This window comes from Astatotilapia calliptera, chromosome 9, assembly GCF_964374335.1.
Source record: "Astatotilapia calliptera chromosome 9, fAstCal68.1, whole genome shotgun sequence".
NCBI classification, from domain to species: domain Eukaryota; kingdom Metazoa; phylum Chordata; class Actinopteri; order Cichliformes; family Cichlidae; genus Astatotilapia; species Astatotilapia calliptera.
The window spans coordinates 25,249,220-25,275,729 of NC_137430.1; the positions used below are offsets into that span (position 1 = coordinate 25,249,220).

Sequence of the window (26,510 nt, forward strand, 5' to 3'; positions counted from 1 at the left end):
CAAGTAATTTGTCACTCCATGTGAAAAGCAAACAGCAGGAAAGGCAATGGCAACACTTTGCACTGACACTTAAGATTGGCCAAGGATGTCTCACCCATCTGTGTACAAAACTGGCTCGGCCTATTCCTCAAGAGCGAGAAAACACCTTGAAAACGTCCAGCCGCATTTCAGTTGACGAGATTATGTCAGGTTCATTATTTTAACTGGGTTTAAATAATTGTTGCTCCCTGGCTGAAGAAATACAGATTTAATAGGAGTCATAGCTTCTTGGTACAAACGTCTTTAGACATGAACAGAAACATAACTTAAGTGAAATCTGTAGTGTTTTAATTCCTTCTTTAAAGGCAGCTTTTATATCACTTGCAGTATATGAAACTCTACATAATGAAACATATTTTTTACATCTTTAAAAGGCTTGAAAATGGAAATTGACCAGCCACCATTTTGAAGTAAATGACAAGCGACATGAGCTGTAAACATAATTTAGCATGTGAGCACTGCCATCTTGTGGCCATTTCCAATACTACATGCAGAAGGAAAAAATATTTGCATCAATAAAAAGCAGGTGCCGACATTTTTCATTATAAATGAGAATATTAAAAACATTCCTGAGCCATTGAGGCATCAGCATAAAGAAATAGGGAACAAAACAATGCTGTGCAAGTCATTCAAATCCAGCAGTTCATTTTGAAACAAACAAACAAAGAACAGAATTTTGTGAAGGCATTGTGCACCATCTCAATATATTATCACACCAACCATTAACCTATTAAAATGCTCTCTGCAGGACCACCCAGCTGCGGCAGGTGAGAATGCAACAACCTTGACCTTTTCCCTGAGATGGGCAGAAGCTCGCCGTTGGCTTTCATCTGGTCTATTTTCCTGGACAGGTCGGCGTCGCTGTCAATGACCAAAGTGCACCTTTGGGCGTAGCTCACCAGAGTCTCTTCCCCTTGGCGAAAATTGCCAACCAAGGAGACCATGTCTTTACCCGCCAGGTGGAGCTCGGCAATTGATGCCGTGTTGGCGATGGTGTTCCGGTCAATTCCGAGATGGCGGAACGCTTCGCTCATGCTTTTCTTCTTGATGAAAGCGGACAGGACTTGTTTGTAGCGGTGAATGACGTACTGGACTCCGGTGGCTTGTGGAAATAGATGACAGGTTATGAAATATATGAGTTGCTGTTGCTTTTTATTAGTTTTAGTAACAATCTCAACTCTCACTGGACACACATACAAATAATTCATGCATATAGTTTCAGCCTTCCAATTTTAATTGAAAGATTTTATTTTGAAAACAGGGAAATCGTCTAACTCACTGTAACATTTGTTTATTTATTCCTATAATTTTTAGCATTGCTTTTAGGATTCACTAAGCCTTCAGCTGCTAATATCCACAAACAAATCTTAATTCTGTTACTGATGCACTGATACCACCTTTGGGTACTTAACTATCCTTTGTAATATTACATGACGTTAAAAATGTCACCTGCATCAGTTTGAGTGAAGAATTAATTTTCTGTTAATGTCCTTTTTAAAAAGTCATACACCTACAGTAAGACTGCAGCTGATAGGTGGGAAAACACATCAAACTTGTGTTTTTTAACAGCAGCTAATTATCTGCAGTGTTGTCTTTATGAAAGTGTGGTTATTATGCAGAACCTGCTGACTGCTTTTCATTTGCCTGCTCAACCAACCAGTTACTGCTGCCTTAAAATGGTGATGCTGGAACAAGACTTAGGCCTGATTCAGACCTAAGTGAATCTTTCTAGAGTCTACAATGTTGCCTATTTAAGTGCCGATGACTGTGCTGGCATTTATGCTTGTGTGCTATATTACGTGTTAATTACCAAGTGATCATTTCACTGTGTTTTATATGTGGCGACAGATGACAGAAACATGTAAAATACTAGGACTTTTTTCCCCTCCTGGGTCCCTGCGCTTTGTCGTGGTCCGTTTTTTGGGGGGGGGAGCAAATACATCTATCCCTCAAGTTTTTGCCACTTCTTTGTACATTCCCTCACATTCTGATAGCTTCAGCAGCCTCCCTCCAGGAACCTGCTGACATTTACGAGTCCTTATATTGATGCTATGATTATTAATCCTTAGTTTCAGACAATGATTGTTATTCTGCCACTGAGAAATTCAAAAACTGTGCACAAAAAAAAAAAAAGAGCTGGAAATGCATAAAAGCAATCGATGGTACAGGACGGGCCAATCACAGAAGTCACCGACTGCATCAACCTGATGTGTTGTTACATTTCAAGGGCGGTGCAATTCAGGTTAAGTTGTGAGTTACGGCGTATGGTTTTACAGCAGTTTGTAGTTATGACGTAGCTACAAGTAGATTTCCCACTGAAGCATAAATCCCCAGTTACAAGAATACATATAGCTCATGAGTGAAGCATAGGACCAATGAGTACTGATTATACTGATGCATCGCTAAATTCTAGTCAAACTCAATACAAGACTGAATTATTACCCCTTTTCCTGCTGTAGTCCCTCCCTTTCTTTGATCTTTTCTTATCCTTATGGTGTTTCTTGCGTCTGTGTTCACTAGATGCTGCAGACACTTCCGATGAGTCGGATGCCTCAGAGCCGCTGTCGCTGCTGGTGGAGGAACTAGAAGAAGCTCTTTCTCTCTTTCGAGATTTATTTTCTGAATGCTGCACTCTGCTCAGCTTGGGAGCTGAAAAAAGACAAAAAAAAAGCGTATAAGAGACAGTATGATAAATAACTTTGTGTGCACGATAATATTATACAGTATATGCTGTATACCTTAGTAGCGTTATAGTAACATCAAAGTTGACCTGGGCAGTTCAACCTACCAAAACATACTATCGATCTAACACCTAGCTGGCTAGCTGTTAGATCGATAGCCAATTGATGCCAATTGTTACTAGCATCATTCACAGCTAGTAACAATTGGCGCAAAGCAACATTGGAGCAACCGGTGGTTCAGGGGGCTGGGAAGCTCATCTTGTAACCGGAAGGTTACCGGTTCGATCTGCCGATCTGTCTTGGTCGTTGTATCCTTGGGCAAGACACTTCACCTACCGCCTACTGGTGTTGGCCAGAGGGGCCGATGGCGCGATATGGCAGCCTCGCTTCTGTCAGTCTGCCCCAGGGCAGCTGTGGCTACAACTGTAGCTGCCTCCACCAGTGTGTGAATGTGAGAGTGAACGAATACTGGAACTGTAAAGCGCTTTAAGGGTCTCGAAAAGCACTATATAAATGCAATCCATTATTATTATAACATTATTCAGCATAATATAGCAATACAGGATCAACTTAAATAAAATCATTTATTTAATTAAAAACAACAGTTTATTTAAGATGCTTTATACAGTAAAGATACTTCAGTATTATAGAGAAAACCTCAAGAATCATCTGATCCTCATACGAGCAGCAGGTGATGATGGCTAATGATGGAACCACAGGGGAACAGCTAAGAGGCAGTGGGGCAAAATATCTGCATCTTTTATGTTTTTTAAATGTAGTTCTTCAAGTAAAATAACTATAGACCATATAGAGGCAAGTGAAAGTTTTAGACTAGTTCTCATAAAAAAAGGCCTGTAGTACAGTAAAGAAACAGTATACTTCACTTCAGTTACTGACTTTCAGTCACAGGACTGGGGGCAGCAAACGCTGGCATGGAGCGGTTACTTGTGAGGTTTTCAATCTGGCTTCTCAGGAACTTGCGGTCTTGCATCAAATCCTCCACCTGCCTCTCGAGAGCAGCGATGCGTTCTTGTTTGCTCTCCAGCATGCACTGCAGCTTGGTGATGGTCAGCAGCACCCTCGGGGGAAGACCCTCTACTTGGGAAGCAGCTAGAAAAGACAAGACAGCCACACAAAAGAGGATTACAAGCACACAAGTTAAACTTCTATCATTTTTCTATCAGTTTTTGTCTGTAGAAAGGATGGTGTGCTTTTCAGGCAGTCGTTTCAGTATTTGTTCAGGATGAGAAGATAAAATCAAACAAATTATTATCTATTTTCTTAACTATCAACATGTTTACATCACTGCTAAGCCAGAGGCTGATGCTGGCTCAGCTTAAAGGACCATAACCATAAAAAGTAAACTACATGAAGCAGCAAATACTGTCAGAGCTTCCCATACCAGACATGGCACTGCTGGGTGTGTTGTCCTGAACAGCATCTGCTGATGCTCCCGTTTGAAAATTCTCCCACTTAATGATACGAAGGTCGTCTTGCTCCTGCTTTAGCCAGGCAGGAGAGCTGAGGCGCTCTTTGGTCCTCACGGAGCTGGAGTCGATTTCTACACAGGGCGAATAACATGACGGCTCCTGATGCCAAACAGATGACATCTCTTCAAACCTGGAAAAGGACAAGAAGGGGGTATCATAAGCCAAAAAGGTCAAAGGCTAAAGGACAGAATGATGTAAGAGTTCCTATATGGATGACACCCCAGAGAGAACAGGTTTTTCACCAATCAGAAGATTGGCGGTATAAATGACACCTCACCTGTACAAGTGCCCATTGGGAAGACAATGAATCTCAAAAATCACTCCTGATGCATTTATCAGTGAGTGTGATAGATTAAGTGCTTAAGCCTCAGTCACACAGTCCTTTAGACCAGGTAGCATCCCCCTGGCAACCACCAGTGATAAGGGAAAGGTAAGGTAGCACTTTAATTTGGTTTTTTTAAGGCAAACATTCGCAGTGTAAAGTTTGTGTTGCACGTTTTAGGGTTGCATTATCCCATGGTGAGTCGTTGCTGAGTATCTTCATTTTCCATGCAAACTATGGGTAATTTGCTAGTGACCAAAGAAAGGAGGTTTTTGGTGCAGCAGCCTCTTTTGACCAATTTCATGTAGCAACAGCCAGAAACCTCCAGCAACCACACACCAAGCAATAGGGGAACACTAGCCTGTAGGCCTGCTGAGGCCTTTAGTACTGGTGATGACTCCAGTACTAAACCTAAAACAACTTTTACTGTGTCACAGAAATTTCAGTCTTACATTAATGCAGGAGCATAGGGGTAATGCAATATCTGGAGAAACATTGATTAAAACAACAAAGCAACTGAGGAGTTTTTTCAAAGTTGCAACAGTACTGCTCAGGAGAAGACTGAAGTGCTTCTAGGGAACCAGAATCAAGTTACAAAGGCGTTTTGATGTCACTGTAAAAAGGGCTTCAACTTCTGGAAAAAACAATGTAATGTCAGGGACTCATGTGTAGCCACAGAAGGTGCCTCGTCACATGCACTTCTTTACAAAATGTCGACACATTTTAAATAATATTTACTGGTTTTGAGAGTACTATTCAGCAAATGTAGTACTTCCTGTGCTGTTCAACGGGGCCATGCTCAAATGTTAACTAGTCATTACTACAGAAAGAAACCAGGATTCTTCGATTACCAACAATCTTGAGTTTGACTCTGCAAAATCATCTGCAAATTTCTGTTCATGGAGATTTACAGGATGCCACTGGCAGTGATTTTTCTCAGGACTGCAGCTGTATTTTTTTGGTTTAATTAATGGATATGTGGACTTCCTTATGTTACTCATGTTAAATGTGACCACAGTTTAAAATGAAGAGGTTGGCCTATGTGCAAGTAATCCCTGTGAGCCAAGGTTCAGCCTCAGGTTCCAGACAGCTCTCGACACTCAGGTTTTCATTGTTGGTTTTACATGATGTCAGCAAGAGATGATACAAAGTGAGAACAATTCTGTACATTCGGTAAAAAGTTAAGACAATGAAGCATCATGAGGTTTTTGGACTGCCTGATGCATAACACAGTTTTAAGAATGGATCATTTAGTATTTCTTTATTGTTCAGAAAAAACAAGCAAATGTGATTTATAACCATGAAAAAAGTCAGCCACCCTCTGTTCCTGCACAAAGCTACAGGTTCAAACCAAAGGATTACTCACATGTGGTGGCTTGCATTGTTACAATGTTTACCATCAACAGCTCTCTGCAAGTAAACCTGCACCAAAGCTGTATCCATGGCAACTTGATATGATCTTGTAATTAAGCGATGTGTATCTTGTAATTAAGAGATGAAGATCTTGCAATTATGAGATATTTTTAAAAGATGCAGATCTTCTAATTATGAGATGGTACGTTAAAATTACGAGCTACAGAAGTCATAATTACGAGATAACATCACCAGTTCGTGCAACGTGCTACTGAGCAAATGAAGGCTTGATGTAAAACTGAAACATGACTCAAAGCGCTTTAGTACCTGAACAATGCTCACGCAGTATGACGGCCCTCTACGGCCTCATTTAATGCATGGCTGGCTGCATCAAGAGCTGTCACTCAAAATTAACATAACAAAGGCGATATTACTATCACGCTGTAGGTCATGCACAGCAGGCTTTAGTCCATACGTAGGTCTGAGGCATATAGTTTTAGCTGCAGTCAGGTTTACTCTGAGAAGAAAATAGATTTTATCTTCTAGATTCACTTGTAAAGAAAAGAACATTTTCCAAATTGTATATAAGGATGCACCCAGTTTTAGAAGTGTTGATGACTGAATTTGTCATCTGGATGAAGGACTGAAACAACTATTATTTATTAATTAGCAATGCTTAAAATAGCTTGAAACAAACTAATAAGCAAATATGACTTTTGTATATTAAATAATGAAAGAAAATCTGTTTATGCATTATGTTCATTAAAGAAAAGATGAACAGGATATTTTATTCTTCAATTATGATCTCTGTCATTCATAATTCTAATTTACTCACTCATAATTACAAGGAAAGGTCATCAGATGCTTGATTAGAAGTTTAATTATTATTATTTAATTTACCTCTATTTTAACATAACATTATACAGGATACCTGAAGAAGTTAGCAGGGTTTTTTCCATGTAGAATGACTCATGTGGCCTCTCATGGAAAACAGCCACATAATAGTTTCTGTTTCCCATCATCGTCATCATAACAGATCCAGAGGTTGACAGTGAGTCTAAAACATAGAGGTGCAAAGTTTTCCTCTGTGAGCTGACTGTTACCAAACATGGGAATGGTCACACACGGACTTTGTATAGTGAGAGTCATAGTTTAACATACTAACCTGAACGTATATGGCCACAATTATTGGATAAAGACTATTAAACAAAGATAGATAGAGATGTGGCAGATTTTTCAAGAAAAACAAACGTGTTTGCATACACTGCATAAAAAGCAAACAAAGAAACAACACAATAAAGTGTATAAGAAGAAGAAGTCACCACAACCAGTATGGATCTACATATTTGAGCTGGCCGAATATCTTAACTTCTACACTATTGAATCATTCACTACCAGAAACCAACAACAGTTTCTAAAGGGTAAAATTTATTTTGAGTAGAACTGACTTCAGCTTTTTGGTTCAACCCAAATAATCCCTGTTTGTCATGTGGCCCCTTGGGAAAATTACTGCCCACCCCTGGTGTAACATCACAAAAACATCTATGCTAGTGTGGGCCACAGTCCTCTGGTGGGATATGAGGGTACTGCAGGTAGGCCACATATCTATTTTCTTCTACATATCCAGTACATGTCATGTCAGTAGGTGTCATGGAGAACTTGGACCTATCCCAGCTGTAATAGTGCGAGAGGCAGGCTTCACCCTAGACAGGCAGTTGATCCACTGCAGGGGCCACAGTCATTTACAATAAATAAACTTTTTATTTGGTTTTCTGAAATTCAATCAAATCAAATCAAATTTTTATGAAATGTTTCTACTGTTCTTCTAAAGAACTTTTGATGAAGGTTTTCTAATTTTATTTACTGGGTGGCCGAAGATGTTCACATTTCAAACTATGTTCAGACATCGATGTTCAGACACCTTTCATGGATCAGTGAAGGGTGCTTGCTACTTTTTCTGCTCCTGAATGAAACACTAAACAGCACTATGAGATCTTCAATCCAAATTATGAGATAATCTCTTCTGTGCTAAAACACTGAAACAAAAACACTTAGTTAAAAGCACATGTATCATTAGTTATTGTTTTAATCAGTAGTTACTATGAATATCCACAGTGTGTCTTTTGTCCTGTGTCCCTCCTGTTAACCCCCATTGGTTGCAGTAGATGTCTGCCCCTCCCTGAGCCCTGCCAGAGGTTTCTTCCTGTTAAAAGGCAGTTTTTCTTTCCCCCTGTAACCAAGTGCTTGCCCACAGGGGGCCTTTGACTGTTGTGGTTTAATTTAACCCTAATATTGTGGCATTTACCTTAAAGTGGCTTGAGGCAACTGTTTTTGTGATTTGGTACTATATCAATCAAATTGAACTGAATAGGTATAAACTGCAAAACGTTTATATGACGTTTATCACGTCTGAAACACAGTAATAATGCATGAGGAATAGCGAGGAATAGCAACTTCTGAGTATCTATACATCAGAATAATGCACTAAGTGCATTAATGGAACCACTAAGGTATTTTTATCCTCTATAACTGACGTCACATTGATCAGAAATTGAGTGCAGTTAAATAAGTAAGTGACCCGAGTGTTAGCTTTTCATGACATCAGTGGGTTTGTGGGCCTTTGGTAAATGATTGATGATTAATGATTGAAAAAGATAAAAAACTAAACTAAAAATAATCTGTCTGCTTTACTGCTGCAGTGAGCATTGCTTTTACCTTTGTGCAAAGGCCTCGTCATTTATTAATCAAGAACCATGAGTTCATAACATATCACACATTACTACACTCAATAGGAGATCATGAACAAAGCACAAGTTAAGCATTGATTGATTATGTCCTAATTTCTGCTTCACTACAGTGTTATGCTGTTTTTCTAATTTTTTATCACTCATTAGCATGAAATGTACTTTGTTAGTCAGGAGAGGTTTCTGAATCAGACACACCTTTGCTGGGAAGATGTGGAAAGGAAACTCCAGGTGGAAAATATTTCTGAGTAATGCAACAACGCTCCATCTAAAGTGATGTATGTTTTAAGCTAAATTCTAGTGTTTACTGTCACAAACTTCTGGTAGCAGTTTCAAATGCGGCTCAGCCTCCTCACATGCATAAAACAAACAGCTGCTTCTGCAGGTAAAGAAAGCTTTGTTTACCATTTCTACTGTGGCACTTACAGTGGGATCAAATATCAGAGGCTGCCTGCAACACATGAAGACGCACACCCTGCATTTACAAGACTTTGAAGGGTGAACTTGGCTCTGTGTTGAAACGATAAAAACTCTTAAAGGTAGGAGGAAGAGTGGGTGACAAGCTATAAAAGAGATGTAAATAACATGACTTGTGAGTTTAGACACTTTTCTCTTTACATAATGAATTTTATGCCACCAAATGAACTCAAAATTGGTTTCTATCAATCAAACTTTTTGTCTGAAAGTAGCAAAGTGTAGCATGTACAATTATGCACTGAAAACCAAAATGATCTAATGTCTCTTTAATCTCTCTAATGGTTTAAGATGGTAGTGAGACTTGCTATGATGTATGGTTTGGAAACAGTGGCACACAAAAAAAAAGAGCTGGAGGTGACGTAGCTGAAGATTTTCAAGGCTAACATTTTTACTGGGAATAACCAGAATGGACACGTCTAAAAATGAGCGCTGCAGAAGGACGGCTCTGCTGAATGTTTTGGAGACACAGTTGGAGAGGCAAGGCTGAGATGGTTTGGACATGTGCTGAGGAGAGATAGTGGATATATTGGACAAACAATGTTGAATAATAAACTGTTTGGTAGAGGGATGAGAGGAAGACTACAGAGAAGATTCATGGATGTAGTGAAGGAGGACATACAGGTGGTTGGTGTGACAGAGGAGGATGCTAGGGATAGAGTGCCATGGAGGCAGATGGAGTTGAACTTAAAAAAATGTAGATACATACAATTTTCTGTTAGAAATATGAAGCTTTATTTGCTGGAAGTTGGGCCAAAACTGAAGCAGAATTTCTCATCATATCTTAAACCAGTGAGGCCAAAACATTTCCCATAATGCAACTGAGCAGCACCTTTCAATTTCAGTTGTAGCACATTAATTCTGTTTAAACACTGTATAAAAGTCAACCAAAAAAGAAAAAACAAAACAAAATAATGAAATCACAACACACTGACTAAATGCTAAGCAAAAATAGTTCATCATACGTCTCCATAAATTCCTGCACCAGCAGACGCCAATCGTGAGAGACTGGACAAATGTCAGTGGTTAACGTTTGTAAGAAAAATCCCTTTTAATGAATGCAATATATGTATATATTATTTTAATCGTTGAAGGCTGGGCCAAAAAATGAAGCAGCTATGTCAAACCTCCATTGCCCAGAATGCAACCAAACTGTATGTTTTGTATTAAAACATCTTGAAGCATGCTCAATCATCCAGGTAAGTAAATCTCCAAAAGTTGATTCTGTTCATCTGAGACTGAAGAAGTCACTGGATGAGTGACGAAACGTTTCTCCCACTGAAAACGCTACGTCCAGATGAACAGAATCAATATTTGAAGATGCATTTTTTGTAGTTGTAATCAAAGTCCTCATTGTATAATTTCTCTCTTGCAACTTTTGTGGAAATACTAAAGTTTTGTGATGTTTGTGGCAATTTCTTCTAACCTCTTGGCCAGATCTCTCTGGAAAGAGATTCAGTCTCATCTCAATGAGACTTTAGTATATGTAAAATTAGCACAAAATTAACACAGAATCACAACATCATGATAAAAAACTAATGACACATCTGCATTAACTCATGATGATTCAGAATACTGGCCTTGTATTTACTAGGTATCTGATCTATACCAGTTATCGATCGATAATTTGCAGTATTGCACAGTATTAGTGTAAGATGTAATGGCTGCAGCCACAAGATAAGTGGTGCATTTAGGTGCTCAATTCCTTAATGCAGTATATCAAAATGACAGTAGTTTATCTGCTTGTGTAAACTGGAGGAAGTGGACATCACTGCTTAACTTGGTGTTTCCATGGAGATGTTGACTAACTCTTTAACAAGCTGAAGCACCAAAACACAAGTAAGTGAGTAAGTGCTGCAGTGATTAATCTGAGTCCAAAAAACACATTAATATCCGTGAGGTGATCCTAAGCTACTAAGAGAAAAACATGGGGCTCAATGCAGAAGGAAGACCAATGTTATTTTTTTTAACCTCTATGTTAATTACAGAAGCATAAATGTGTTCGGCAACTGTTTTAAATAAGGATATTTAGCATGACAGAAGTTACAAACCTTATAAAACACACAAAGGTGCAACGTTTAGAAGACTACACAGGGCTAAACATGTCTCCTTGCAGTGGGTTTAATTAGCTCCTACCAAGATGGATGCTAATGACTGTAATTACCAGCAAAAGAAGGGGAAAGGGGAGCAAGCAACAAAGCCGGTGAAACACGCGGGACAACGTACCTTTAAGAGAGTCCAGTGGATAAAAGTGGAGGTGATAATGTCGTCCTGTTTGTCCTGCTGTCAGCTGAAAATTCACCTGGAGTAAATCACTTGGTTGGAGGGAAATATAAACAGAGACGGGTGAGAAAATGAGGGAGTACTGTAACGTGCGTGTCTGGCAGAGGGGCGGGGCCATGGAGCTGCCTTCAGGTGCTCCACAGAAAGTCAAGCTTCTCGTAACTGTAACTTTGATTTCAAAACTGTGGCGCTGTCGTTTCAGAGGTATAGCCAATGTAACTGGTTGCAAAGTTCTTGAAGTAACAGGAAATCATTAGTAGAGCTCCATGATTATAAAAAGCAATTTCTGGATGTAACAGTTGGAGTGTGAATGTTCTATATATCCAATATGTACCTTTTGCTGATGAGTTGTACACCGGATGCCCTGACTTGTGTCACCAGCTGGAAACAAACCAGACCTTTTACTTACCAGGCAAATGTGTGTTTTCTCGCCGGCTGGATTACAATGTATTAAATGCATTGTTGGACGTTGTTAATAATTAAATAACAATGGTGTTATATTACTGGAACAAAGATTGAAATGGTGACTGAATCAAATTTCTTACTAGCAGATCATAAGCTCTCTTGAAAATATAAGATATGGTGAATCAAATCTCAAAAAGCATTTTCTTTTTTGAATCTTGCTTTATCTCAGTTATTGTTCTGAGCTATGGGATAAAGCATATGACCTTAATTTGAAAACCTTAAAAAAATTATAGAAAGAACAACTAGGATAATAGCCGAGATGGGTTCAGGAGATCCCACCAACAAATTGTTTCTGAGTTTGTAAAACTTTAAGATGTGATTGACTTGTGATCAAAATTTGATTAATCATGTTCAAAGCAGTGGCCATTTGAGGCTAGCTCCAAAAGCATATTGATTGTGATATCCAGAGCTAAAAAGTCGAACTTTAAATAATTAAAAATAATCTTTGGATAGTTTCTCCCTTTCAAAAGGTCTTCACATAGTTCTTGCAAAGCTTTGATGTGTGTCTGGGCTCATTATTCATCTCCATGATGATGCAACAATGACACAACAATCATGGCTGCATTCACTGTTGCAAATGTTGTCTGTTGCAAATGCCAATCACCCATGATCTTCTTTCCCCCAGAAATGACTGCAAATGTGTTTCTAAATCTTTAAACTTTCTAATAATACTATGGAAAATAGTTTTTAAACTCTTTCACACCATCACCAGAGTAGGTACTTTAAGTTCAGAACTAGAATAGGAAATAATATTTATTCATGTTTGACATTATTTCTTATGCGTCTTTGCTGATTTTATGAAGGCCAAGTTAGGATAACCACATGTTTTAAGAGTTATTTTTTGTTTTGTTTTTCAAATGTGTATTTCTTTTCTTTTCCTTTTTCCACAGAGAGAATTTTCTCTGGCTAGTGTTGTATGGTTCTGATCACCCCAAATTTATGTTCCAGTGTGAGTCAAAGAGTAGGTACTTGTCTGTGTCTGGGGTTTCTGGTAAATTTCATTACTGAGGCTTCCATCTTCCTCAGTGCACACAACAATAGTAACCTATTTTCTTTGGTTTTTATTTGTTTTTATCCACAGAGTTAATGTGTTTGTTAAGTTACAACAAATATTCTTACAATCTCAAAGATATTTTGAGGTTAATAAAAGAAAGCTCAACACTTACCTCCCAACTTGGTTAACTGTGTCCTTTACATGTGAACATTTCCCATTTTGATTTCCTAAATTAAATTACATTTACGTGCTGTTCCCATATTTCCCACTGTCCTCGAAAGCAGCAAAGGGGTGGTGACAAACTTGAAGGTGGGGTCTCCTTTCACGGAACATAAAATGATAGTAAGCCTTTTCCCATTCAGTGTAACATGTTCAGTGTTCATGTTCCAGGCCATTTGGATTACTGAGGTATGAATAAAGTCAGACATGATGACATTAAAGGAAACTTTATTAGCAGTAAGACTAAAATTCTTTGGCTATATAGAAGCTAATAAGCAGGCTGATGCTGTGACTATCTCATGTGCTGTAAGTCATTTGAGTATCTTTTTGCAATATGTTTATAATAGTGGTCACTCATAAGAATAAATCTCAGCTGCCATTAACGGACACACAAGTGACACAGACATCAGATTCTCCACATGTTAAAAATCAACCTGAACATCACGATCAGATTTCTTTTCACACACCCTCTGGTCTATTCTAAGCAGTATGCTAAATAATGCTCCGTATTAAACACTCTTCTTTGTTAGTCATAAAATATATAAAAAAAAAATACATGTATAACAAGGAGAGGTGTATTTGGATTTGTCAATTCCTTTTTTTTGCAACTAAATATATATCAATATATAATTTATTTCAATGAGAAACTGATAAAATATATAACCGCTGCTGTGAGAACAGTTCAGATTCAAGTCCATTGCATTGCATAGCCTTCATAATGCCAGCTAATACTCCTTCAACTCGAAATTTCACATTTCTTCATTTAAAAGCACAAAGCCATGCTGACTGATTGCATTAGTTATAACAGGCACAGTTTGGGGCACGGAGGGTGAAAAAGGTCAAAGAAGTATTTGATCTAAAGAAGCATAATACTTACATGAAAGTCTTAATAGATTAGTGAATGCAAGAGAATCAGGTAGCGAAGTAAATACAGGTCTTATGTTTTTAACGTCATTATCTTATCAAGTCTTAAGCCACCTGATCACACCACGCTCGATCTAATTGATTCAGTGTGACTACAGCTGGCTCCTGTTTGTGTTGTAGAAATCTTGGTGCTTTATACTGGCCACTATATAAATGCTGGTTAATTAAAGATTAAAAATTGACTAAGAAATGGGCAGTAATTGTGAGACACAGCTTCACTCACTGATAAGTTCTAAGTAAGAGAATCAAGGTCAGCGTCTGTGAAGGAGGTAAAATAGAGAGCCAACCACATTAACAGTAAGTCAGTTTGGACAAGACACGAGCCAAGTTAATTATTTAATCGCCCCACTACCCTCCTGCTCCGGTCACAATATCATACAGAGAGACCGAGTAAAGTTAGTTTGTTAACCAGACAACCCACGTCCATCCTGCCTGCCTCTCTGGCTTTCAGTGGCAGATAGCGAGAAGGAGGCGCTTAAAGTCACCGCTGCACTCGTCCCTCAGGGCGTCCTTAAGGGACACATCATACTTCTCCAGGTACATGTCCTTGATGGTCTCCAAATCATACTGTTGAAAAAAAGAGAACCACAAAATTAAATTAGCCTTTATGTCGAGCCTGCCAGAAGTCAACTCATGGGAATTTACCAAATATAATATGATGGAAATAATCAGTTTCAACTTGACCCTCTAACAAATGTGGAGAAGACAAACTCATGTTTAAAGTTTCACTCACACAGGCCTAGAGACAGGCCAGCGATTCCCTAGAAACCTCTGGTCACTAGGGAAAAATGTGTATTCCCCAACTGGTTGATTAGCAGTCACTATAAGTTACTGGGTGAAAGTGGTCGCAAAGACGGTGTGGCATCGACAACCTGGAGTTACTGGGAGTACTGCCCAGTATCACCAGATAACATCTGGGAGTTAATTCTGAAGTGGTGCTTCTATGCAAATTGCTGATAACTGTGGTGACCAAAGCAATCACATAGAAGTTTTAGTTGCAGCAACATATACCTGTTTTTGCAACCAGTTTTTACAAAGCTAGAGCCACCAGTCTTCTGCAACCACTTGCCAACCACTTTGGGAATACACATTTTTCTCTAGCAACCAGTGGTTACCATGAGGTTACTGACTTTAAATCTCTGTGAGTAGGGCTTATACATCAGTTTCACAGTGACTGTCAGAAACCTAAAGCAACTACTCATAATTTATCTAGAATACAAATTTTTCCATAGTGACAAAAGGTTGCCAGGCAGTTGCCAACTGGTCTCTAACCTACGTGACTGGGGCCTAAATCATTTACATTTTCTGGAGTAGATTTCTGATCCACATTCTGCACTTGTTTGAATTCTTTTTGATTAGCATTTAAAAATGTCTTGTATACTATACGTTTGTATCTTAACATAAACCAGGGGACAGGATTTACCAGAGTTTGCCTGAAGATGGCAGTGAACAGTCTTATAAGTGACTTTAAAGTGTAAGAACATGCATACTGTAAAAAAAGATGTAATAATCAGTGAGCTGTTTAGTAATCGCAGCATGTTGTGAATGTTTTTAATCATCTTTTATCGTGTATTTTAGCTTGACAGTCTTTGGCCCCTTCTTATAAACAAGGTCATGCATCATTAGCGGAATTACCTCGGAGCGACACACAATAATGCGAATCAGGGTGTCCTCATCAGTGCCTGCTCCTTTCATCGCTTTGTTCACACGTCTCGCAAAGTAAAGCTGGGGATTCTTGGCAACTCTTACTGTGAGGAGGAGGAAAGGGTTTCATTAAATTCCACAGCAGATTATGAACCATATGTTCCTGCAGCAACAATTTATTATTCTTCAATATGCTTATTAAACACGAAACTTTTATTTGCATAGCACAATAGGAGTTTACCCAACGTACTTTCCTGTCATCTAGTATATAAAAAACTAGCAGTTTGCCATGTGATTTTGATGCTACCACTGCTTCTCTAATCTTCTAATCAAATTAAATCAAATCTAGAATCATAGATTTTAATATGGACAGCTTTCTAATTCATACTAACCGAGAGCAGTGTAGCATTTTTTCAGTGTCCCTCCAGTCTCGTTCTCAATGGCATCGAGGATTTCTGTTCCAGAGAGCTGTTGAGATAGTATAACTAGCTGAGTTAAGCACTGTAAATGTCTTACAGAGTAACCTTTCACTTTCCATATACAAATATTTCTTATGTAGTGATTTAGGTGTCAGGAAACAGTGATGTGATATGTGCAAGCAGATATGCAATATCACTGCAGCAGTGGGCACAAATACCAACCTGCTCATATATCTTGAAGGTGGCCTGGAGCTGCAGGTAATTTCTGGTGGCCAGGATGTAGGTGAAAGTGGATTCGTCTGTCCCAAAACGGCTTTCACCAGCCTGCATCAGTTCAGCGAATATTAATGTTTTTCAGGGTCAATAAATCTGCCACGATGCCATTATGAATAATTTAAAAATGAAACTGTACCTCAAACAGGGCAATAGCATCTTGTTCAGCCAAATTCTCATCCACCTCATAACTCTCATCTCTGTTGCCCTGGAAGAAGACAATTAAGAGGACTTTGGTCCTTACTGAGGTCTATTTATCTGACTCACGCAACTTTATCTGGGCTCCGTTTTACTCGTGAGAGGCTGTCTGGATGTTGGCCAGTGTGTGTGTGTGTGTTCACATGGCATGGTTTGGCGAAGGGAGAGTGAGCTCGATTTCAGTCCAGGGACAGATGGGAGGAATTTAGTTACACGAGTAGAGTAGAAACTCAGGGCCACTTACCTGCAAAAGAGCTGTGAGAAGGTTTCTAACATCCCCGCTCGTATCTCCCTCGATATCGGCTTCAAGATCACGCTCGTGCACTGCAAGAGTGACACCGAGAAAAGTCACAAAGCATGAGGACCACCAGATATTCTTTTACCATACGATACAAGTGTGTTGGTGTTTTCTGGATAGTATTTTATGTTAGTATATTCCTAGATTTCATCCACCATTTTAGCCATTTCCTGCAACCATTCACCTATTCTCATTTCCTTGCTGTGCATAAAAGTGTACAGCAACAATCAGAAAACTAGTTAATAGTGTAAAGTGAAGTAGTGCAGTTAGCTGCTTAGTTAGCTTCACAAGTAATATTGGAAGCAGAGCACATGACTCAAGTAAATATTTTCACATACTTGGTCATAGTCCTGGTTAAATGGGGCAGCACTCTAAACTATTAGGATTGGGCACTGGAATGATGGCATCTTTCTAACAAGCTATTATTTATTCTTTATAGCTGAGGTGACCAACAGACCAATTACTAGACAAATCTAGTGGTCTTTCTAGATTTGTCTGACCATTTCTATTTTACTCTGTGCAACATTTGTCACAGTTATATTAACCTGCACAGCCTTTTTCCTTTGTATTTACACTCAATGTATGGAAACAGGAAGAGAACTTATTTAAAGATTTTGCAACCAGCCTTTTTATTTTTGAATACAAACCTTCTTTTACTTGAAGTGAGAAAATAAGATTTTATTAATATTTTATTATAATTAATAAATTAATAATAAAAATTGTTGAACTACTGTTGAATTGCTGTTTGTGTTTTATTTATCTCTTATGCTATTCGTTATTGGCCCGTAAAGCATCAATAAAACATTTGATAACTATAACATGGTGCTTGACTACTATATGGAAGCTTGCTATTACATTTAATAATTTTCTCATTATACGTTTATTAGCAGTGTGCCCTGCATATGCTATTGTGCTAGCTTTATGCTGTCCCAAGTAAAACAACAATACCTAGCAAAGTCAGCAAAGTCATCGCTCAGGTCTATAAAATGTAAGCTTTAGCTATCAGTGTGCTAACATAGCATATTAGCTAGTTCACCCGAAGAATAAGGACAAAGCATGCTAATAATCTGTTCAGCTAACCAGCATATCCACAGGCTGATTAAAAGCCATCAAACACATCAACCAAAGAATGTTCTAGTCATTCTAAATCCTAATAAAACAAACTCTTAAATAATCATACGCACTCTGTAGAAAATTACAACGACAAACTTGAATGATGATGTAATTCCTTCCATGCATAATTATAAAAAGAAAACTAAACAGAGGTTACTCTGTTCAAAACTCATAAGATTTCAGTGCCTATAACCACAGAGGATATAGCCAGCTATAGTGGTAAGTATAATCAACTCTCAGCGCCAGCACAATAATGAAAGGGAAGTGGAAACAGGATGGGCCTTGACTAAACAAAATGTGACATAGCACTAGAGACAAAAATAATAAGCTACTGTATGAGGTGTAGGTTGATGACTCACACTTAGTAATTTCATCAAACGGAGAAGAGATTTAAAAACTGCTAAGTTGCTTATTGTACTAACCCTGAAAGTAGCATTCCTTGAACATGGCAATGTCCTGTTAAAAAAAAAAGTAGGAAGTTAGACATTTCCTCTGAAATTGAATTGCAATATGATTGTCAATATAAATATATATTTTGCTAGTTACAGCGTTTGTAGCGGTGCAGAGGAGCTCCACCAAGACATCTTCATCAGTGCCCGGACCTTTCATTGCCTTCCTGAGCTCCTTCACAGCATAGATAACCGGCGGATCCAGCATGGCAAGGACAGCCTTCTCAAAGTTCCCTGACAGCTCTTTCTTCAACACATCCACCAATTCCTATCCCAGACAGACATGCTGATTTTAGCAGAAACATAAAAAAAAAATGTTTCTTACACATTTGAAATGAGAAACATGTCAAATGGCACTCACGTCATCATATTTTTCAAAATAGGCCTGTTTAATTTCCTGACGCTGAGCTGAACTCCGGTTTGCCAGGATGTCAATAATAGCCTGCTCATCAGTTCCTGAAAAGAAGTCACAACAGATCAGATGCAGAGAAATCAGATGCATCCTTTCAAAGTTTAAAGAGACTAGTTTAATTAAATAATGTACCGTTTTCATCATATTCACAACCTACCTAACCCCTTGCAGGCTTTGCGAATGGCCTTGATGTCAGCAACAACATCAAAATCTTCATAGGGAAAAACTGTGGGCTGAGAAAACAAAAATAATAATGTTACATGCAGTAACTGTTATGGACACACACTGATTACAGCTAATCACTGTTTATGCAAGGATTTCTGATCGCAGGCAAGAGCAGCTGGCAGCTGGGGGAAGGGATGGTGCTCCTTGTTGAGGAATTCAGCAACTGAACTCTTTAAACAAACTTGGTGGAGGCCACATGAATGAAAGCAGTCAGTGAAGTGCAATCGAGGGACCAAAAGCAAGCTGAGAGGGGTTTCACAGAGAGAGAGAGAGAGAGAGAGAGAGAGAGAGAGAGAGAGAGAGAGAGAGAGAGAGAGAGAGAGAGAGAGAGAGAGAGAGAGAGAGAGAACAGTCTCCCATAGCAAAGATACATTAGACTACATATATGGGCATGAATATTATGGTATTTTCATATATACAGGTTCATACAACACCCCTAAAATAACATATGCGATATTTTAGGGGTGAGGGGAAACATTGATACAGCCGAGTATCTTAATATTTGTATGGCGATAGGAACGCCAAATATCGATATGTTATTAAACAAATTCAAATACTGGACACACTTCGCTCGACAGGACAGCAACCTTCCTGCATCTACAAAAAACCTCTGCCTGATGGGAGGCAACCTTTCTGCAGTCACAATCTGCCTGGGACAGACGTAGAAAGATTGTCGTAGGCCTGTATTACTCTCTAATCTAAAATTGCAGACAATGCCAACATGTTGCCATCAGTCTGAATGAGTCTTTGTCAATAAGCCCAACTCAAGGGTCTGATCTCAGCTGGCTCCCAGCCATACTTGCCCACCTTGAGACCTCAGAATTAGGGAGACATTCAAAAGGGGGGGGGGGGGGGGGGTATACATATACATATATTTACAAAAAAAACCTTTAATTTTGCAGTGTTTATTTATCGGATAAAATAAGTTAAATGTCACCGTTATTATTGTCCGGCGGAACTGGCCTTCGCGGTCTAAGTGGGCCGGGTACTCCGAAAGCCAGGTAGACTGGAAGTGAGAAACTGTGAAATTGGAGGGTCTAACCTTCTTCTGTTTGACGTTTATTCAGCTGTGTGGAAACCCTCCCGAGGGATTAATAAAGTTTTATTTAATCTAATCTAATCTAATAACTTTAAACTCAGCCAAACCGATTTACTCACGAACAAATAAGACACTGAAAAAAGCCAAACAATAACATGTTTACGTTATCTAAGTGACTTATATGTCATGTTTAATGTGCCGGGAGTTTGCTGTTCTCGTCAGCTCAGATATTTGAAGTTTACACAGCTACATTCTCGCCTGAAAATATGTTAAAAGTTTATTTTGCGACCCAGAAAAAGTAATAAGAGTAATATAAAAACTAAGTAGCTGCAGTAGTAGTAGCCATTGTTGGAAACTGGAATTGACTGGGCCAGTGTGGGATATGGTTTTTCAATTTTGTTGTCCGGGTGGAAAATCGAGAGAAATTCGGGAGAATGATGGCTCCGGGAGATTTTTGGGAGGGGCATTGAAATTCAGGATTCTCCCGGAAAAATCTGGAGGGTTGGCATGTATGCTCCCAGCTGGTTTTATTCTGGTTATATTTCTATAGAACACAAAGGTTTCTGAGCACAAAGGTAACAAATGTGAATTTCTGTCTGTGTAGACAACATCAGATATGGGATTTTTGATGATTTATGACATTTCATTGGTGTATTGTCAAAAAAATTTAATAACTGGCTTGACACCCTTTAATTGCAGACTGATCGCAGACTGACTCCATCCTATGGCAGCATTTGTGGCAGGTTTTACTGATAGGGGCTGGCATGTTTTTGGGTTTTTTTTTTGTCCATTTCTAAGCAAAAAAAAAAATAACTTAAGTGAGATAACTGTATACTGGATAAAACAGATACTGACAAAGTTTAACTTTGAGGACCCCTTCCTGTGCCCCCTTCCCTTGTTTAGTTTCAGCTGATCTCCTGACTGATCCTCATTTCAAATTTAACACCACGGGTGCTCAAGCTTTCAGCTGTGCCGCACCTTGTTTCTGAACCCATTATCGCTGCACTTTTGTCAGCTTGAGTCTTTGACAGAGTTCAAATCTCAGCTCAAAACTCATCTGTTTTCATTTTCACATCAGTGATAATCCATCCTGATTTTTGTATTGTAAGGTGACCTTGAGTGTTTTGAAAGGCACAAACAAAAATATTAATTATTATTAATAATAATAATAATTTGCAATTAAATCACATTATAATTGCAATGAGTTTTACAATACTCAGCAAATCTTAAAATGTGAAGTCAAGATCTTCAAAATCAACTGAAATTTCCAGCCCCATAAATGGACGAGCCAAATAGCTTCTGGGAAAAAATTTTTTATGGTCAGACGAGCCAAAGACTGACTTATTTTGGTTACAATGACAAGAGGAGTAAAGATGAGACTTTCAAACCTTAGACCACTGTACCAGCTGTCATGCATGGTGGTGGTAGCATCATGCGCTGGGGCTGTTTTGCTGCCAGTGGTGCTGCTACATTGCACAAAGTGGATGGAATAATAAAGGTGGAGAGTTTTGAATTCTTCAGCTTCACCTCAAATCAACTTTTAACAAAATATCAGGCGGAGTCTATGGATGTATTAGAGCCTGTATACTTACATATAAAATAAATAAATATGAAATAAATCTCCTTTGCAAGTATCCTTATAACTGGACCTTATTCTACCTATTCTTCTTTCTGCATTTTAATCAGTCCAGTTATTTTTCTTTTCCCAGTTAAAATATATCAATAGCATTTTTAAAGGAACTTTGCCAAAAACTTCTCACAGAAATTTTCTTTCTGCCTTAAAATGTTTGACATATTATAGGTTCACAAGTTATTCACAACAATGTGCCAAGCCATATTACCTATAGCAGTATATAAGGAAGCATCTGAAAGACATCTCCTGGACTATTCTGCTCTGCCCTTCTATAATATTAAATATGACTAATATTGAAAAGTCCCTGATTTCCAGATGAGATTTTAAAGTCGAGGTCTTTTGCAGTGGATAGAATATGTTTTCACTGAGATAAGCCTTTGTGGATTCAGAAAATATATTGTACTTGTTTTTTTGTTAGTTTTTTTTTACATTTCAGGCTGGAAAATGCAGCCAGGAAGTGGTTAGCATGGTTAGTACGTTTCCAGTGGTCGAGTGTTGACAAAAACAATTCATCTCACGCTCTTCTCTCTACATCCAGCGCTGAATCATTAAAAGTATAGCTGTAGTATTTGCTCACTCAAATAAAAAGAGTAGTGTCAACCATTTGTACTGATTAATAACATGGTGATAGGACAGGATCCAGCCTCCCGTGAAATCCTTTCATTGCGCACAGTCGAACTCATTAAAGAAAAAAAGAACTAGTGTAACGGGACCGTGATGAAATTCCGCAAAGGAGTGGCCCTTTCCTTTGCGTAAACCCCGATACGGCGTCTCCCAGACGGTGTCATTTGCAGCGTTTACACCGCTTGAACCTTAAAGAAACAGCGCTAACTGAGAATCTATATTCACAGCTCTTTATCTCGTCAGTGTAGTCGCAATAATAGAGGTTCCGTATGATGAAATGGGTTGTGCGTAAAGCCTTAAAAGTGGAGGGCGGCTCGCATTATACGGACTAAAATGATGCAAATAAAACATGTTTTAAACTCCTACAAAGACATAATCCAGCCGTCATTCCTGGCGGTGGTCGAACCGAAAGTATGGTTCATACAGACTTAAACCAGCGAAGCCAAGAGATTTTTTAAAAAAAAATCTAGCCTTTAATCAGTGTTTTTCTCAGAGAGATTAGGAGGAGAATGACGCCTACTTGACAGTTGCCCATTTTCGTGGAGATGATCCGTCAGCAGCGGCTGATCTCTTGTTGAACTGGCAGCCTTTGGGTGGGTTTGGGGGATATTTGACCTCTTCTGACCAAACTGCGACTCAGCTGCACATACTGGAATGTGACGTCACCGCGGAGCACAGCGTGGCCCGGTTACGTGCGCAGTTAACGTCCATGGCCCTTCCCCCGGTTTCTGTCTGACTTAATCATGCTTACTGTAAAGATCCACTCCAGAAATGTTGCGTTATATAAGAACATATTAGTAATTCTTCCGATTAAATAGTTTAATTAGCCAATATACAAATATTTTTAATAGTCGGTATGAAGATATGGTGCACAAACGAGGATTTTATTACACAGCAACCAGGAGCGTGTACTGAAGAGAGGCATAGGGCACCAACCCCCCCCCCCCCCCCCCCCAATATTGATTATATGGTCATTATTTATAGTGAAGTTACTCTTCCTGCTCACTTCATGATTAGCTCCTGATCATTTACCATTATCAAAAATATTTAAAAAAATTAGTATGAATATACTTTTTTCTCTTAATGCCCCTTCAAGTTGGGGACAGTGTGCATCTTAAACACATTTATAGTACAATTATAATGGTCTAACGTAGCCCAGAAGTCAAAGCCATCCCACCAAAGTCGAGTTAATTAATAACTCAAATCAGGAAAATGCATTGGTTTTTTTTTCCCCTTTTCCTCTTCCTATGTGATACCAGAATTACAACAAAAATAATGAAAATCTGTGTGGATCACAAAGAAGAAATATTGTTTAGTTATATAAAAACAACATCGCATTTGAACATTTTGTACTTTTTGCAGATCCACTGTCCTATATGCATACCATACATTGATATGAATGGATACATTAGATGAGAACATTTTGAGAATCCATGTTGTCCCATATAGGAGGCAGCGAGGTGATTTAGATAATATATGGATTCCCTGTGGCCCTCCTGTACAATAATACAGACCCCCCCAGAAAAGATCGTCATGGATCAGTCCACTCCCTTTACAAGACTTTGTAGTAGATATAATAAATCATTGGGTAATGATTATTAGATCGCCATCAGTAACTCAGATACTAACCACACCTGGTGTGACTGCTTCTGATCAGTACAAATTAGTCAGACTTAATAAGGCATTCTACCAGATCCCAAAGGTGCTCAATTAGATTGAGATCTGGTGACTGTGGATGTCACTTAAGTGCAGTGAACTCATTGTCATGTTCAAGAAACCAGGTGGAGATGATCTTTGTTTTGTGACATGGTTCATTATCCTACTGGAAGCAGCCATCAAAAGATGGGTGGTCATAAAGGGATGGACACAGTCATCAACAACACTCAGGAGTCAGGTGGGGTGTAGTGTTTAAAGATTCTTAATTGATACTACGGGGCCCATAGTGTTGCAAGAAAACACCCCCACATCACCCATAGCCTGAGCTGTTGATACAAGGCAGGATGGATCCATGCTGCGTACACCAAATTCTGACCCTTCTGAACAATGCAGCAAAGATCAAGACTCATTAGACCAGGCGATGTTTTTCAAATCTTCTGCTGTCTAATTCTCTTGTCTGTATGAATCATTTCCTTTGTTTCCTGTTCTTGGCTGGCCAGAACCAACCCAGAATGATTTAGGTGTGATTTAACCATTTTTAATGTCTTTGACCAAAATGAATCTCATTTAATTGAATCATTCAGAAATATTTTCCTACATATATTTTAATGTTATTTTTAACTTGTTCACACATCGTGTTTTTCCCACAAAGAAGTAAAGAGACACGAAATTAAACACTTTATTCATTTATTATAGTTATTGTACCCCTTTTCTTTAATTTAACAAGCGTTTATATAATTAATAAACCAGAGTCAGAAAGATGATCTGTTAAATCGTTAAAGAATTTAGTTTCTTACAGCATAATTACCAACCTTACCAGCCTGTGCTCCAACAGTGAGTATTTTACTGTCCCTTAAAACTGTCACTGCATCATAATTACTCACCCACTGAATGATAGCGCTGCCGCTGCCCTCCATAATACACGGTTTCCAATTAAATGCCTGATATCGTCACACTTACAAAGCCATATAATCAGAGGGAATGAGTCACCTCTCTTTGATATATCATTAAATGCTGATTTCCTGAAACATCAATCAGGGAAAGTTAAACTTATTTCGGCTGATTACTCACACAGTTTAATGTGAGACACTATAATAAGCAAATTAGCAACACATTCTAAAAAATGTGAGTCATTTTCAGCGACAACAATCACTAGCCAGATTAAGTTTCATCAGTAGTGATTCTCACTGGCCTGTGTAGGATGTCGTAATGACACACATTGTAAGCTCACATGAATTTGCTGAAACCAATTAAATAACAGTTGTCCACACTGTAATTTCTCATTCATAAAAGTTTCTGCAGCTTCGGTTCTCACTTTTGCAGCTCACTTAGTAAACAAGGTCTTGTGCAATTATGCTTGTGCTGATGCAATTCAAAATTCCTCCTAACATCAGAGCTGTAGACCTGGACTAAACTTAGATTAAATATAAATAAATAAGACATATACTCACAGGATGGTTGGTGAAGTTAGGAGGGCTGAGAGAGTCCCACACAGAGTGGTCCTGCTCAACCTGACCTGTCCCTCTGATGTACACATTTCTAATGCTGGCATGTGCTCAGTGAATACCTCAGGCAGCAGAAACCCAAGAAGAGGAGCAAGAGGAAGAACCATCATGGAAGGACAGGCCCTTGCACGGTATGTACCACCAGCAAATAGAGGAAGTGGCTGACATCCAGAAATCCTACCAGTGGCTGGACAAAGCTGGACTGAAAGACAGCACAGAGGCACTAATCATGGCAGCACAGGAACAAGCTTGGAGCACAAGATCCATAGAGGCTGGAGTCTATCACACCAGGCAAGACCCCAGGTGCAGGCTGTGTAAAGATGCCCCTGAGACAATCCAGCACATAACAGCAGGGTGCAAAATACTAGCTGGCAGAGCATACATGGAATGCCATAACCAAGTGGTCGGCATAGTATACACAAACATCTGTACCTGGAGCGCACGTTGTGGTGACCCCCAAGCTAGGTGAGTGGCTCCAGCAGATCCCAGGAACAACATCCGAGATCTCTGTCCAGAAGAGTGCAGTCCTAGGAACAGTTAAGATACTGCGCAGGAGCCTCAAGCTCCCAGGCCTCGGGTGGAGGACCCGATCTTGAAGAACAGACCGCCTGCAGGGATGAGAGGGGATTTTTTTAATGCTGTCTTCTCTGAGAATACCTTGGAATCCCCCAGAAGGAACTGTAAAATGTGGCTGGGGAGAACAACATCTGGAATACCCTGCTTAGTCTGCTGCCTCCACGACCTGACTGTGTTTCAAGCTTCACTACTGGCAATTTTTCCTTGGTGAAAAGCCAAAGTATCTTTAATGGATGCCAACTTTTTTTTTTTTTACTGAAGGAGAAACCCTGGAGTGTTTAAATCTGCTCCAAAGCATTAAGCAATCTACTGCTACAGAAGCACTGCCTCAGTTTAAACATGAAGGGAAGCCACAGCAGCCTCATTCATGGTATAGATCCCAAATAAATGAGATGTAAACTGTTTGTGGGCCAAAATGGTAATAGGTTGCTATGGTTACTTTCAGGCATCATAATGAT

The 26,510-nt window shown here is 39.1% G+C and overlaps 2 protein-coding genes across 4 annotated transcripts; both read right to left on the reverse strand.

Annotated features, from left to right (window-relative positions):
• Positions 1–305: 305 nt before the first annotated feature.
• LOC113029909 (uncharacterized) lies at positions 306–11,680 on the reverse strand. 3 transcript variants are annotated; one of them, XM_080306107.1, is made up of 5 exons: positions 11,330–11,680; positions 4,123–4,340; positions 3,618–3,818; positions 2,482–2,688; positions 306–1,141 (listed from the first exon to the last, which is right to left on the reverse strand). In XM_080306107.1, the coding sequence occupies exons 2-5, from the start codon at positions 4,328–4,330 to the stop codon at positions 762–764; spliced, it is 996 nt and encodes a 331-aa protein (XP_080162233.1). In that variant the 5' UTR covers positions 4,331–4,340; positions 11,330–11,680; the 3' UTR covers positions 306–761. The 3 variants fall into 3 exon arrangements, with proteins under 3 accessions (XP_080162233.1, XP_080162234.1, XP_026036711.1); XM_080306108.1 differs by having other exon boundaries at positions 3,618–3,815; positions 11,330–11,679; XM_026180926.2 differs by having other exon boundaries at positions 3,618–3,830; positions 11,330–11,672.
• A 1,595-nt stretch (positions 11,681–13,275) lies between these two features.
• On the reverse strand, positions 13,276–22,991 carry anxa13 (annexin A13). The gene is made up of 11 exons (XM_026180172.2): positions 22,836–22,991; positions 18,952–19,027; positions 18,744–18,838; positions 18,480–18,650; positions 18,356–18,389; positions 16,767–16,846; positions 16,464–16,532; positions 16,274–16,375; positions 16,025–16,100; positions 15,624–15,736; positions 13,276–14,555 (listed from the first exon to the last, which is right to left on the reverse strand). The coding sequence occupies exons 1-11, from the start codon at positions 22,848–22,850 to the stop codon at positions 14,436–14,438; spliced, it is 951 nt and encodes a 316-aa protein (XP_026035957.1). The 5' UTR covers positions 22,851–22,991; the 3' UTR covers positions 13,276–14,435.
• Between the last annotated feature and the right edge of the window lie 3,519 nt (positions 22,992–26,510).

Coding starts and splice junctions, on each gene's coding strand:
- LOC113029909 (XM_026180926.2), bottom strand. CDS start 4,330: ATGTCATCTGTTTGGCATCAGGAGCCGTCATGTTATTCGCCCTGTGTA. Junction 3,831..4,122: donor ACCCAGCAGTGCCATGTCTG/GTATGGGAAGCT, acceptor TGTCTTTTCTAG/CTGCTTCCCAAGTAGAGGGT. Junction 1,142..2,481: donor GGACTACAGCAGGAAAAGGG/GTAATAATTCAG, acceptor TATTTCCACAAG/CCACCGGAGTCCAGTACGTC.
- anxa13 (XM_026180172.2), bottom strand. Junction 16,101..16,273: donor CCTTCAAGATATATGAGCAG/GTTGGTATTTGT, acceptor CTATCTCAACAG/CTCTCTGGAACAGAAATCCT. Junction 14,556..15,623: donor TTATTGTGTGTCGCTCCGAG/GTAATTCCGCTA, acceptor TTTTTTCAACAG/TATGATTTGGAGACCATCAA.